This window comes from Plectropomus leopardus, chromosome 3, assembly GCF_008729295.1.
Source record: "Plectropomus leopardus isolate mb chromosome 3, YSFRI_Pleo_2.0, whole genome shotgun sequence".
Taxonomy (NCBI): Eukaryota; Metazoa; Chordata; class Actinopteri; order Perciformes; family Serranidae; genus Plectropomus; species Plectropomus leopardus.
The window spans coordinates 7,080,992-7,096,663 of NC_056465.1; the positions used below are offsets into that span (position 1 = coordinate 7,080,992).

The 15,672-nt window shown below is 39.8% G+C and overlaps 2 protein-coding genes across 2 annotated transcripts; both read left to right on the top strand.

Annotated features, from left to right (window-relative positions):
* Positions 1–5,759: 5,759 nt before the first annotated feature.
* On the top strand, positions 5,760–11,560 carry ift46 (intraflagellar transport 46 homolog (Chlamydomonas)). The gene is given in 6 exon segments (XM_042481736.1): positions 5,760–6,138; positions 6,141–6,187; positions 7,514–7,803; positions 9,076–9,169; positions 9,735–9,866; positions 10,684–11,560. Coding segments are annotated over 6 exon segments (996 nt in total). The 5' UTR covers positions 5,760–6,059; the 3' UTR covers positions 11,038–11,560.
* A 403-nt stretch (positions 11,561–11,963) lies between these two features.
* On the top strand, positions 11,964–15,549 carry LOC121940054 (GDP-L-fucose synthase-like). Its single transcript, XM_042482928.1, has 10 exons — positions 11,964–12,017; positions 12,738–12,895; positions 13,007–13,121; positions 13,291–13,419; positions 13,510–13,583; positions 13,684–13,817; positions 14,032–14,163; positions 14,246–14,325; positions 14,655–14,754; positions 14,912–15,549. Exons 2-10 carry the CDS (start codon positions 12,738–12,740, stop codon positions 14,965–14,967), a joined length of 978 nt encoding a protein of 325 aa, XP_042338862.1. The 5' UTR covers positions 11,964–12,017; the 3' UTR covers positions 14,968–15,549.
* The last annotated feature ends 123 nt before the right edge of the window (positions 15,550–15,672 follow it).

Below are 15,672 nucleotides of genomic sequence, written 5' to 3' on the forward strand. Positions count from 1 at the left end.
CACACCACACCAGTCGTACTACAAAACTTCAGTACCCCCAGCAGCTCTTTTTCCACAAACCATGCCATTATCCAGGAAATCCAAAAGCACAACCAAGCCAACCTACAAAAACTGGTCCACATGTGAAACGGCAATATCCTTATCTTCCCAAAGGACATCCCCTCCCTCAACACCCTACTCTCACCCTGGCCAGAAGAAGCTTTTAACAGATCACTATTCACCTACAGATTAGCACGAAAACCTGGAACCACACCTCCATCTGACACCCCCACAAAACGACTGGTCATAAAAGGCATCCACACCAGCATCACTGAAGAACACATAAAACAGGAACTGGAAAAACAAAGCTTACGCATCTCCAAAATCCACAGAATAACAAGCAGAACCACACAACAGCCAACCATGTTTATCAAAATCCTCCTGTCAAACCTCTCTCAAGCTGCTGACCTTCTCCACGAAGGCTTCTTTATGGACCTGTTCCAATACAAAGTGGAGATGCCTGGCCCCTGCCTACTATCCACCAGCGCTTCAAATGCCAGCAGTTGGAACCAGATATCCACCAATTGCAATAACCTGACCACCTGCCTCAGATGCAGAGGAAACCACCACCACAAAACCTGCACCAAAGAAAAAAAGGGAAGCTACAAGTGCAAACTGCTCCAGACCACACTCCGCCACATCCAAATCATGCCCAGTTTATCTTTCACACATGACTCCATCCAATAGGAATCCCCCACATGCCAGAAAATCACCAACATCCAACCCCCCAGCCGCCATCATACCAACATCTCCCTCACCTATCTCTGAGACAACCTCCATAAACTCTCCATAGATGACAATAAAATCAAACAAGTTCTCCAAAGCATCCGAAAACACATCACTGTCATTGTATAAGACCTTCCCCCATCCCTCTACCCCACCCCATCACCCTCCACCAAGACAGAGTACCCCCCCCCCCCTTTTTTTTCTCTCATTATCAACATCAGAGGAATCCTAGGAAATAAAGAAGAGCTCATCCATCCACTCAACAACAAGAACATTTCCATTGCCTAAATAAACGAAATCCTCCTATCAAACACAGCCCACATCCGTATCCCGGGTTACAGTATCATCCGTAAAGAACATCAAACCAGCCATGGAGGAGAGGTCGCCATCCTAGCCAAAAACTGCATAGAATACAGTCAAATAGGATTCTGGCTTATCGCCATAAGAACTCAATAATAATGAATATGATGCAATACAAATCAAACTACATGCGCACCACTCCATCACAGTTACTAGCATTTACTGCCCCCCCGAAATCAAAGCATCAGCCCCATTCCTCAAAGCCACCTCCAACCACAGCCTCTCCCTCATTATGAGAGACCTCAGTGCAAAACACATTGACTTTTACTGCAATAAAACAAACACTAACGGCATGGCACTCAAACAAATACTAAAGGACACAAATATATCCATAATCAAAACAAACAAGCCCACATACATCTTCCCACAGACTGGCAACGTTGACATCCTAGACCTCATCATCTGCGCCCCGGACCTTGCCACTGAACTCCAAAGCTTCACCACCACAAACCACCTCTCCAGCGACCACTTACCCGTCCTCGCCACCTTCTCCTTCCAGGTCCAATCATTCTTAAAAACACGATACAACTACAAGAAGGCAAACTGGGACATCTACAAATCACACATAGAAGAGCAACATGAGGACATTAGCTACATCTCCAACCCCCAAAGCCTGGATCATCAAGAAACACTTATGGCCCACATACTCACCAAAGCAAGAGAAGACACCATCCCATTGAAATTGACCAAAACCCTGACACAGTCACTGTGTGAAAATAAAAAGCATAAACAGAGACTCAGAAAACAACCCAAACTTATATATAATAATTGGAAAAACCATGTAGAAAATGAAACAACAAACCATAACAAAACACAGACCACCATACCAGATACCACAGCCGAGCCCCATCCCCTCACAGACCCCGTCACCACAAAGGAAATACAAATACACCTGAAGAAAATGAAAAACAAAGCCCCTGGAGAAGACAACATCCACACCATCCTTATAAAACAAGCCCCAGTCACCTACCTTCAGCTCTTCTCATCCTGCCTCACCACCAGACACTGCACGTCTCACCCACCATATTGAATCACGAGGAATCATTGCTATACACCAAGCCAGTTTCAGGAAAGGAAGGACCACTACAGACAACATCATCCGTCTATCTGAAGACATCAACAGAAATATGAACAAAAAACAAACCACCATGGCAATATTATTTGATATTGAAAAAAACATTTGACAAGGTATGGCACAACGGACTCATATAGAGATTAATTGATAGAAACCTCAAACCCATCCAATCCATCATATCAAGCTTCCTCAGTAACCGCCAAATCAAAGTCCGAGTTTCCACCTCCATCTCCAACCCCTTTACCCCACAAGCTGAAGCTCCACAAGGCTCAGCTCTAAGTCCCCTTCTCTTCCTCATCTACATCTCCGATATTTATTACCCTCCACCCACCATAGCCAAAGTCTCACAGTTCGCAAATGATCCATGTTACTGGTCCACATCCAAATCTCCACAATTTGCCATCAAAAAACTTCACCACTGGATCACTGAAATAGAAGAAAGGTCCGAACTAAGGAGAATCACCCTCAACCCCATCAAAACCCAATGTGTAATCTTCTGCAAAAACAACCAGCTACAGTACAATAACATCAATCTCACCCTCCACTATCGTTAAATCACCATCAGCAAAGAAGCAACTTTCCTTGGCATCACATTCCAAAATAACATGAAATGGACCGAACACATCAATAACCTGGAACAGGAAGCAAACACCCGGCTCAACCACCTCAAAGCCCTCTGCGGAAAGCATGGCGCATCGCCCTCTACAGTAATCAAAGTCTATCTTTCATACATCCATCCACTATTCTCCGTCCCCACCTGGATCACCGTATCAGACCACCAACTCAATCATCTACAGATCATCCAAAACAATGCCCTCAAACCTGCCCATAGACTCCCCTCGTACATCAACAACCACTGCATCCACTCCATAACAGGCATTCAAACAATCAAACAAAGACGCCAGAAAATAGCCCAGATATATACATTACATCTGCCATCAACAACCCTGCACTCCGGTAACAATCACCGAAGCCCACCAAGAAAACAACACCCCCTGCCACCCATCCCTCGATAATTCAGAAGTCCCCTCCTCACCACTGCTACATGTACACATCAATACATTACACACATAACATATATAGACACACACACACACACACACACACAAATAAAAAAAAAAAAAAAATCTTTACTCAACCCCTGTGCATCTGATCCCTTACAGGTTAATTTATACTCATTTTATGTATTTATTGTGAAATTTTAGTGTTAAATTCTACTTTGGTGCCTTGGTCCTCATGTGTGCTCTTACCTCCTAAGCCCTCTGCCTCCTCCTTTCCTTTTTCCTCACCAAGCCTCCAACTATGGATAGAAAAGAGCAAAAACCCTGAACTGTCCTACCATGCTCAATGTCTATGTATGTATGTTATGTATGTAACACCGGTGTTGTTTCAGGCGTTTACACTACCAGCATGCCCCATACAGTTGTCTGTTTGATTATATTTGATTAACACTGGGAGAAATACTTTATATTCATACTGTTAACTGAGGCACTAGTTATCATTTTTTGGGATTGAGTTTAGGATTTAGTTTTCAATTACAGATCACACTTGATGCAGTTAGTTCCTTTGTTAACATTCACAAGGTTTTAGGGGTGCTTTTTAGTTTGTGCTGTGGTTTACCTCGAACTGTAGGATAATTTGCTTTTCATTTCCACTTTTGCTTCCACCAGATAAGTTTGACAGCTGTTTTTTTAGAGCCTTCTGTTTTTAATAATTATTTCCTTCATTTCTCACAATATAATTTTGCCTCACCTTTTTGTACACTAATCTGTATTTCTCTTGGTTAAATGAATAACTTTGTTTTAATTTAAACATCAGGGTTTTATGTTGCTTCCCTTTCAAGATTCAGGATTCAGGTTTATTTTCACTCTTGAGAGAGAACGAAACAAAAACAAGCAGAAACAACAAATAAATACAATATTTAAAAAAAAAAATTCTATGATTAAGCAAGGATAAAAACAGTACAATCTAACAGCGCAAATGGGTTAATAAATATAAGTATAAATATTAAACTATTATTGCACATAAAAGAGTCTCTCGTGTGGATGTTATTGCACATACCCTCACTAGCTGGATCATAATATTATGAAACTGTAAACAAAAAAAATTTAAAAAAGGACTTTAGTAACTTATCAAAAATCCTTTAGTGCAAAAATCCAATTGTAAAAAATGTGTATTTTACCTAGACTGCTGTATGTTTAAATGTCATTAGCAGTTAATAAGGTCCCAGCTACTCAATTTAATGAATGGGATAAGCAGATTTCCTGATTTATTTGGAATGGTGAAAAAATGAGGATTCAGTACATTATTCATCACTGAGGTCTGAGGATATATGTCTCTTCCTAAACTGAGGGAGTCATTTTGGGGCAGAAACAGCCTTTTAGTGGCAAGATACAGCTGCATTCACTTTTGGCAAGTTTTTTATGTGTTGTAAACACTCTTTAAAGGTATTTCAACAGGTAAAAGGAGGTAAAACGCGATATACTACAAAGACTAGCTCAGCAGAGTAAGGCTCTCTTTGAGCTGGCTCAACAAACCCTGCAGCCTGGCTCAGAGCTGACAGGGTACCACAAAGGAGATTATCAGCTTTCTTTGTTTACTCAGGCTTTCTACTTCAAACTCACAAAAAACTAGTTAAATGACGCGCGGCACATCATAATCGATAATTGAAAATAATAATTAAAGGACATTAAAATGCATTACAGTACAAAGTGACACTGTTGCTTCAGTGAAGGTGAGAGATGACAGAAAATTACGTTTAGTGAATGCTCAAGTTAATATACCTGATCTATTTAGGCGATATACCACTTATCGTTATTTCTAACGTGTCAGCTGCACATCTGAAACTTTAAACTTGATGCTGAGAATTTGAATATTATAATCAAGAACTATATGTAGGTCTAACACTGTTTCGTAAAGAAGGAGATGAATAATTCACTTTAGTTTTTAGACAAATCAAAGTCAAATTAGTTTTAAGGATTGGATATTATCTGTGATAAATAAACAATTAGACTGATCTATCATCTGTAATATAACAGCAGTGTAAAAAAAGACTTCAGCAAATCAGAGCTAAGCATATAAACATAAGTGGTAACGGTATGCATGATTTGAAGGAATTATATGGCATTTACTGTGAAATTAAATCATCCTCATTAACAATATATAGTGACCTGATAATGTATAATGTGATCTGTGGTATTATAGAAACTTATATTAGAGCCACTGACTGAGCAGAAAACACCACAGACATATTCAGTAGATCAGTGAAAGCCACAAACACATGAATAAGGTAAAACAAATATCCTGTCTCAGATTTTCTATATCACTCATAAACTGCATGCTCCTGTGGGGAAAAATAAAGCTTTGCAATGCATAGCCTATAGCTTCACTTCAGTTATTTTCTCTTCGTGTTGCTGTTTGCTGGTTGTATCACTTGGTGGCACTGTTATTTGTATTTTCCTTTCAATATAATACATCTATGGTACTTTCAAGGAAAAAACTACAGTCCCATAATACATTGCGAAATCCGTTGCCAGGATACAGCGCCAGAGCACCAGAGACGACAACGCATATTAGCTAAGTGCTAGCATTTGTTTGAGGCAGATAAACGCGTTCAGACTGAACTCAGGCTGTAAGAAATTGGTATGTAACATAGAGTAAGTTTACCTTTGTAGTCCTTTTATCTGATATACTCCGTGTTCGTTTTCACGGACGGATTAAACCTCCATTGGTTCGGTTAGTTGTTTAATGCTAAGTGGCTAATGCTGATCGGTAAATGGGCATTAGCCAAACGGCTGGTTAAGAACTCGGTTGTAACGGGCGGACTAACGGAATTCACCCGGGGATGTGTTAGTGTCCTATGGAGCGGGCTGACCGGGGGAAAGACACCAGACTGCTGAAGAACCAACTGTACGACGAGAGTCTGGAGGTGGTCGACTCCGAGAGATAGCGAGCGTCTACAGCCCGTCTCCCCGCAGCCAGCAGCGGGTAACATTCACCCACCACCACCCCTCTGCTGTGTGTGTCTGTGTCTGTGTCTGTGTGTGGACGGAGAGTATACTCTGTATACCAGAGAAATACCCACAACAAGTTTTTCTTGTCACTGCGTTAAGGTAACTGTATATATTAGGACTGCAGACTAAGTGTCAGCTGTTAAAGTACAAAAGTATTGCTTGGTTCATGTACTTAAAGTATCAATAGTCAAAGTATACAAGCTTCATCTAGTGTAAGTATCAGTTGTAAAAGTACATGAGTATTTTCAGCTTCATGTAGTTCAGTGTCAGTGGTAAAGGTACACAATTTTACTAGCTTTATGTAGTTAAGTGTCAAGTCCACAAGTATTACTACCTTTATGTCGTTTAAAGTGTCAGCAATGAAAGTACACAAGTACTATAAGCTTCATAAAGTTAAACTATCAGTAATAAAAGTACAAAAGTATTATTTGGCAGTAGTAAAAATATACAAGTATTATTAGCTCCACCTATTGTAAGTATCAGTAGTAAAAGTACACAAATATTGCTGGGTTCATGTGCTTAACGAATCAGTAGTAAAAGAATACAAGTATTATTAGTTCCTCATAGTTTAAGTATCAGTAATAAAGTACAGAAGCATTTTAATTTTCGTGTAATTGAAGTATCGGTGTAAAAAAGTATTATCAGCTTCATGTAGTTAAAGTATCAGTCAAGTACACAAGTATTGTTAGCTTCACGTGAAGTATCTAATAAAAGTATGCAAATATTATCAGATTCTTGCAGCTAAATAATCAGCAGTAAAAGTACACAAGTATTATTAGTATCATCAAAATCTATAAGTGGTAATAAGTAACTAAAGCTGGTAGTAAAGTACAATGTTTCCCTCTAAGTTTTACTGCTGGAGAAGTATAAGGTTGCTGAAAATTTAAATTTAAGTTAAGGTAAAAGCACCTCAAAATTGTACAGGAGTAACTGCAATATTAGTTGAAATGATAAATCTAATATGAATGAAAGAAATTTGAAAGAATATGACTCATGAAACGATCCTCTGAAGAGAAGATGTCTCACTCTTTTGGGCTTGTTGGAAACATTAAAAATGCTATGACTGTACGGTGGTGCTACAGAGTGGAGCTTATTTCCTCAAGTGACCTTTGGTTGAGTTACAGACACACAAACAGACAGCAGTGAAGAGAAGACAGACACTCAGCCACTTCTTCACATTCACACACACTAATTTTCACTGTAGGCTGAGGTGGACAAAACAAGGTATGTAGCCTATTCCAGTGCCACTCTCACTGTTCTATACTCTGACATCACATGAGGATGATTTTTGTCTTTTCAGTCAGAGTTTAGGAGGAGCTGGAAAGAGCGTGGCCTGATGTCGGCCAACAGTGACGAGTTTGATGAGGACCACAAGCCTCAGAGGTCCAACGAGCCAACCGGCAGACAGCCTGGGGCCAGTCCAAATGAGGAGGACGAGGAGGAAGAAGAGGAAGAGGAGGACTCCGATGAAGAGGACTCCGATGATGACGACGAGCCTGGCGAGGCTCCAGAGGGGGCTTATGACCCCGCAGACTACGCCAACCTGCCCGTCAGCACAGAGATCAAAGAGCTGTTCCAGTACATCACGCGGTGAGTAGGTTACATCAGAAACACACAGCTGAAGGAAAACCTCAGATATTTTGCATTATTTTTATCTGCTGATTATTTCTTCTATTTATCATTCTGTTTATAAAATGTCACAATATAAAATGTGTGTTATAAATTCCCACATTCAATGGTGAACAAAACTTTTCAGTTTGCTATCATGTGTAACAAAGAAAAGCCTTAAATAGTCTCGAGATACTAGCTTTTTTTTCTTATTATTTTTCTCCATTTTTTCCTCAGAAAAAACAGATATAGGACACAGCATTGTGCAGTATCTGATGTAGGGTACTTGCTTTGAATCAACCTTGGCTAGGCTAACCTAGGCTAATCCTATCTCTTATTGTATCTTAAAGCGTTTGTTTGATTTTCAAAACAGTTTCTGATTCATTTTCTGTGGGTTGGCTAGTTGTTGTAGCTCTGATTTTCTTTACTGAAATGCAGCAATGAAATTTAAAAGTACAATTACTTAAATAATGTATTTAAGTACAAATTTGAGGCACTTGTGCTTTGCTTGAGTCTATTTGTGCTACTTCTACTCCACTAGATTTGACCGGCAAATACTGCACTTTTTACTGCACTACATTTATCTGACAGCTTTAGATACTTTACACGCCAAGCTTTTTGTACACAAAAAATATGAAAAACTTGTAAAATATGATGTTTAAATTGAACTACCCAATAGTTTAAGCACAACTGAAACACGTCATACACTTTATTAGAACTATTACATTTAACACTTAAAGTACATTTTCCTGATTATACTTACATACCTTTACTGTTGTAACAGTTGTAATGAAGGACTTTTATTTTTTACAGCGGGGCATTAGTACTTTCACTGAAGTAAAGGATCTGAATACTTCTACTACTGTTAAAATGTGATTGGTTAGATGGCAGCCCTCAACTGCTCTCATATTCTTCCACTCATAACTCAACAACATATCTGTAGAAATAATCTAGTAAATCAACATTTTTAAGGAAACAAAGGAATGACATAAATATGTTTAAAATTAAAATATAGCTTCTACCTGACATAAGAATTATTATTTATTTTTAGCAGCTCTCCTGCTGTCTTGCAATATGCATGGTACACATAATACATGCAATAATAGCTGTGATACAAGTTGAAGGGAGAAATGACAGAGAGAAAACTGCTGTGATGTACAATGAATGATTCCTTTATGAACACTAATCCAGTCGCTTAAACTGAGCAGAGAATCAGGACACAAATGAAAGACATCTGTTGTTGTCTCCTCTCAGATACAGCCCTCAGACCGTAGAGCTGGAGCACAGCCTGAAGCCCTTCATCCCAGACTTCATCCCAGCTGTGGGAGACATCGACGCCTTCCTGAAGGTACCAACACAACCTGTCTGCATATTCATTCGAGCTGCAGAAACAGGACGTACACAAGGGTTTGTTTTTTTTTAGTATTAGTCTGTTGTTGTTCATTGTTGATCTTGATGTTTTATGATCACCTCTGCTTCCTGCTGCTACTTGTCAAACTCTCTGTGGACTGCAGATGAATTGAGTCCATAAATCATCAGATAACATCACTGACAGACACAGCATTACTGAATTTTAAGATGCTTCTTATTATCAACAGCAGGTCAAACAGATCAATCAACTTCTGAACAAGCGATAGTATTTGTTGGTGAAGAAAACTCATGGACCATCCACAAGCTGTGGTGTGATTCTCCAGCTTGAATAAAACTTTGAATTAGAAACGTAATTTTTCTTTCACGTTATTGTATCATGAAAATGAAAATGACAAATGTAAAAGTCATCACAGTTCTCATTTTCAAAATGTACTTCTTATTTAGTTTTAGTCTTGTTTTTGTTTTTGAAAAACAGTTATGTATTATACCTGAAGAAGTTACACTGTGACCCCTGACCTGACCGGAATCTGTATGGCATTCAGGTACCGAGGCCGGATGATAAATCAGACAGTCTGGGTCTGCTGGTTCTGGACGAGCCAAGTGTGAAACAGTCAGATCCCACGGTGCTGTCGCTGTGGCTGTCAGAGGAAACCAAACAACATGGAGCCACTGAGGTACTGATGCCCATCATACACCTGTATCACACACACACACACACACACACACACACACACACACACACACAACTGATATAGATCACGATCTACTACAACTTTTCAACTGCATGTAGTCCAGCTTCAAACGTGACACTTCGTCGTTTTTTCTCTCTGAGCTGCATGCTGATAAAGGGCCGACAAAGGGCCATGGGTGAACCGCCACCCTACGCTGTTAGCTTAGTTTTAGCACTACATGTCCTGGCTGAATGTGTTCACTTCCACACTGATGTAGAGATTACAGGAGATTACAAAAATCCCCCACTGATTTATCATTTCACTCAGTTAACTCTGTCACACTCACAATGGACCATTGAAAAAGAGGATAAAAATCCATGCAGCAGAACCAGAGAATTGTCTTTATATTCTTCTTCCTTGTCAAAACCTGGAGCCTTCATCACCCACAACACAACTCTTCTTCTGTAAGTTGTGTCGTAAATACGTTGTGTTATGCTAGTAGCAGCTAATGTAGCCTGCAGCAAAGATGAGGAGGGGTAAGCGCACAGCTTTCCAACTCCACACCTCTACATTTTTTTTTTTACTTTTCCAAACTTGTTTTCAACTGTTGCTGACTCAAGTGACATCACTTTAGGACATTAATCAGACTTCACACAGCTCCCTCTGGAGACACTGAGGGCTTTATACTGCATGTCACACATCCTCTCTCTCTGTCTTGTCTGTATTTCCACTTTACCAATCAAATAAAGGGAGAATGCCAAAACTTTTAAAAGAAACATATGAACAAACGTCTGCACCCCCCCTCCCCTCTCTCCTCCAGTTGAAGAAGGTAACCAGCGTTGCCAGTCCTCAGACTAACCCTCGGGCAGTTGACAGCTGGGTGGAGAGTATCAGCGCACTGCACCGCTCCAAACCTCCAGCAAGCGTTCAGTACAGTAGAGCGATGCCGGACATTGACAGTCTGATGCAGGAGTGGCCCGCCGAGCTGGAAGAGCTGCTGGGACGCCTGCAGCTGCCTCCCGCCCGCCTGGAATGCAGCCTGCCCGAGTACACCGACATTATCTGCGGCCTGCTGGACATCCCTGTTTACAACAGCAGGATCCAGTCTCTGCACCTGCTGTTCAACCTCTATTTGGAGTTCAGAGACTCTCAGCACTTCACACGCAGAGCTTAGAGAGAGGCTGGATTATCCACAACAAAGTGATACACATTGGAAGAAAACCTGTATATACAGTATACAGAAAGTAGTGAAAGCCGATGTTAAATGATTTCATGTCTGTATTCTGGCTGCTTATTTATGTGACACCTCAACGTGTCGTAGCAGCTGTTTATTGGTCCAGAAATTTCTTGGGTCAGAGGTGAGAAAATGTTCAGGATGTCCTCAGTTTGATTTTCTCCTGTTTACTTTATATTTTTAAACTCTCAAATAAAAGCAAGAATGCCTTTAAAACACACTAAATTTTCTATATAAATTTAGTTGTTTTTGTGTTTTACAGCACATTACACACCACTTATTTATTATGATGGATGTGTAAACAGATACTTCAGTGGTTTTAATGACTTTACACAGAACACAGCCTAATTATTATTTTTATTAGCAGAAGGAAAACTATGTTTTTCTCTCATTTCCTTTAACTTTTTGTACATTGACAAGTGAGTTTCAGGCCTCACAGACAATAAAGATATTGGAGAAAAGACCTGCAAACTGTCATTTAATCTCGTCCTGCATTTACAGTTTTAACACTGTCTTTAAGTTTGTCTTAAGTATTGACATTTTCTGCTTCATTTACAATACATTTTGTAGAACTTGCATCAGACTACAGTAAAAATCAAACAAACAACAACAAAAAAACACACAGATCACACAGGCCAGATTCTACAGAGGTGCAACAGCATGTCTTAATGGCTCACGCACAAGTTAAGTGTGCATTGGTTCATATATGTGCAGCGGGGTTGGAGCATCCTAGAGAGAAGTCGGGTTGGAAGCATTCTTTAACAGTCGACAAGAAAACGGATATGGTCCATTGTGCACGTTAAAGCGTGAAAATATATAAATACTATTCGTCAGTAAACCTTTATTCTGAAAGTTACGACCGGAAGTGGTTTTCAGCTTGACACCGGCACCATCTGTGTGTAGTTTACAGCAGCTAACGGGTGAGAAACAGCTATTTTACATATTAGTTCAGCTTAGACCGAATGTCTTATTACTCTCCAAAGAAAATAGAAATATGTAGCTTACTTCGACATAGTTGTTACGTTAATGTTAAGGTTATGTTGCTAATATAAACTCGCTGAAAGGAATGAATGTGACAGCAGCTTCCTGCTGGCGTAGCTAACATCAACTTTGGCTAATAGCGTTAGCTTGTCTGTCTGGCTTTGCACAACGTAACACATCATATCTTTATAGACTGGTCACATCTCATGGCAATTAGGTAACAACAAACATTTTGGCTTTGGGATGTCGTTGTTATATGTTAACCCAAAAGCAGAGGTGAGCTAACTAAATTAGCTAGCTAAGTTAGCTCACCTGTATTTTCTCAACACAAACTAAAAAAATTAAGATGTGTTGAGTTAGTCTGTTATCCATTGCTCTCCCTCAGCCAAATGCCCAATCTTTTTTTGTTTGTAATACCATATTTTTGTGTATATGAAATATATTCACTGAACTGCTGCATGACGTGGCATATACCTGCACTGTAAACACCTGTATCACACCCATCTGTAGACGCTGTCATGGAGCTATCAGTGCCGTATTAACTGCACCTCTGTGCAATGAAACATAGCCTCGCTATCATATGCAAACACTCATATCTTGTTTGTTTTGTTTGTATAAGGCCTGCAACCCAGTAAGTATTTTTGTGTTTGTTTATCTAGATGAGCTGTCAGGGTGAGCACACCGCTCCAGTGAGGGTGCTGGTGACAGGAGGGTCCGGCTTGGTTGGCAGGGCCATACAGCATGTGGTCAAAAAGGAGGGGGGAGCCAAAGAGGGGGAAGAATGGATATTCCTCTCCTCCAAAGATGCCAACCTCATGTGAGAGCATACTTTCTTTATCAGCTTCTAATATGCAAACACGTTTTGGTTTAATGCACATAATGTTGAGACTTTGCAATTTCCTTATTCTGTGTTGTTGTGTCTTTTCAGGAACATGGAAGAGACACGGGCAGCATTTGAAAAATATCGGCCTACCCATGTCATTCACTTGGCAGCTATGGTCGGGGGGCTTTTCAAAAACATGAAGTACAACCTGGACTTTTGGGTATGTGGTAATCCCACTTCTGTTATTACTGCTAATGAACTAACACAGGTGTTTGGAACAGTTGTGTTGAATTTAGACTTTGTCATGAATTAGAATGTCATTTTTATGCAGTTTTCTAACAATCATTTTCAGATTTGTTTTTGTTGCTACTGATGTGTGTCCTTCACAGAGAAACAATGTCTACATAAACGATAACGTGCTGCAGGCAGCACATGATGTTGGCGTGGTCAAGGTTGTTTCCTGCCTATCCACTTGTATCTTTCCCGACAAGACCACCTACCCTATAGATGAGACCATGGTAAAACGCCCATATGTGTGTGCTCTTTGCATTGAATATGTCAGCAAATTTGGAAATGGCAATTCATTTTGGTTTTCTTCTTTGCACAAGATTCATAACGGCCCACCTCATGAGTCAAACTTTGGCTATGCCTATGCAAAGAGAATGATTGACGTCCATAACAGGTGGGATCTTAACTGTTGATAATATTCAGTCTATTTCTACTGTAACATCAATAAGTATTGTCTGTAAAACTGTGTGTGTGTGTGTGTGTGTGTTTCATAGGGCCTATTTCCAGCAATACGGGCGCTGCTTTACAGCTGTGATACCCACTAATGTGTTCGGTCCGCATGACAACTTCAGCATTGAGGATGGTCATGTGCTGCCAGGCCTCATACATAAAGCTTACATTGCTCAAAGTAAGTTTATTAGGGCTCTTTTTCAATTTTGAATATGCCTATGTCAGTGTGTTTAGGATCAGCAGTGAGACTACTACAGTAACTAAAAGTGAAATAAATAAATTTATTTAAATTTATTTATTTCTAAATAAATTAAAAAGTAATAGCGCTAATGCCAATCCTGTGTATTGAACAAGGGTATATTAATCATGTACTTGTTTGTGTGTGTGATTAGAGGAGGGGAAGCCCCTGGTGGTCTGGGGCTCCGGCACTCCCAGAAGACAGTTCATTTACTCTTTGGACCTGGCTCGTCTCTTCCTGTGGGTCCTGAGAGATTATCCAGAGGTTGATCCAATTATTCTCTCTGGTGAGTCCTCATACACAGTATATAGATAGTGAAAGCTGAATTAAGTTCATAGTAATGCTTGCGTTGTGTCCGCTGGTTCCAGTTGGAGAGGAAGATGAAGTGTCCATTAAAGAAGCAGCAGAAGCAGTTGTGGAAGCGCTGGACTTTAAAGGAGAAGTGGTGGTATCCTTTTTATCATGCCAAGTTTTTCAATGTCATCACAGCACATTTGTCGTGTTTGACTTGGAACAGGTTGTTTACTGTATATAGTCCAAGTTCCAGATTTTAGGTGTCTCCAGGTTTTAATCAGTGAGGTGGTAACTTTGTTTTTATTTTTGGGTTAACCTTCTTCCTAAATCACACTCCAGGCAAGCAAATGCTCTTTAGTGTTTTGTGGTGTGGTGAGCACTAGTGGTAGGCAATATGACTGTAAAATAATATCAAACTTTATATCAAACTGGTGCTTCTGCCTTTGTAAATTGCATGTAGTTTCCTTGACCTCTGACCTCTAGTTTGATACCAGTAAAGCAGACGGCCAGTTCAAAAAGACTGCCAGCAATGCAAAGCTGCAACGCTACCTGCCAGACTTCACCTTCACGCCCTTTAAACAAGGTGGGACTAACTTATTGGTTGTATATATGTGTGTGTGCATGCATGCATATGCCTGTTGAGATGCAATTAGTGCATACATTTAAAATTACAAGCAGTATGTTTTGATAACATCTCTTGCCTGCCTGTCTTCACCAATTCTTTTCTCTCTCCTTTACAGCTTTAAAGGAAACATGTGATTGGTTTGTTGCCAACTACGACTCAGCCCGGAAGTGAACACTTTGCCAGACAAGTTGACATGTAAGTCTTGGAAGACCCGCTCTGTTGGAAGAAAAGGAGAATATAGAAGACACGGAAAGCTGGAAGAAAACAAGGTGGCTCATCTGCAATGGTAGATAGATTGCCTTTACTAAATGAAGTATGACAGTTTGATTCTGTCACTCTGCGAGCTGGACTGAATATCTCAGTCTGAGTCTAAGTCTGCAGCATCATACCATATTATGGTGTGAATGTTGACTTGATTCTCTTTTATGTATAGGGAAAACGGTTTGTCTGATTTTTTTTAAAGATGGTAAGGTTAATCATTTCAAATGTTAATTTACTGCTTCATTCTTTAAATCCAGGTGCTGGCACAATTTGATAATTTCAGTAACTGTCTATTATCAATCTTTGTCAACAGTTTTTTCGCTGTATTACCTCCATTTTTGAAAGCTCTGGGAATTTAAATGACCCGGTATTGATTCACTTTATTGAATGAAGTTCAGAAGGTTATAGTATTGTGCTATTTAACCGGTGGCTTGGATGTTTTTTTTAATCAGTATTTTCGCACTGAGCTAAATAAATCTTTTATACCTATAATATGATTTTAAATGTCGATTGAATTCAGCTTTGCTTGAATAGATGTACAGATTCATAGGTAAAGAAATAATTTATTAACTTAAAAATGAATAGCAAGCAGAACTAACAATGACAACACAACAA

What these genes read in the sequence shown, in the direction of transcription:
- LOC121940054 (XM_042482928.1), top strand. Translation starts at nt 12,738, where the DNA reads ATGAGCTGTCAGGGTGAGCACACCGCTCCAGTGAGGGTGCTGGTGACA. An exon ending in ATGATTGACGTCCATAACAG is followed by an intron (nt 13,584 to 13,683) that starts GTGGGATCTTAA and finishes TGTGTTTCATAG; the next exon opens with GGCCTATTTCCAGCAATACG. An exon ending in CTTCACGCCCTTTAAACAAG is followed by an intron (nt 14,755 to 14,911) that starts GTGGGACTAACT and finishes TCTCCTTTACAG; the next exon opens with CTTTAAAGGAAACATGTGAT.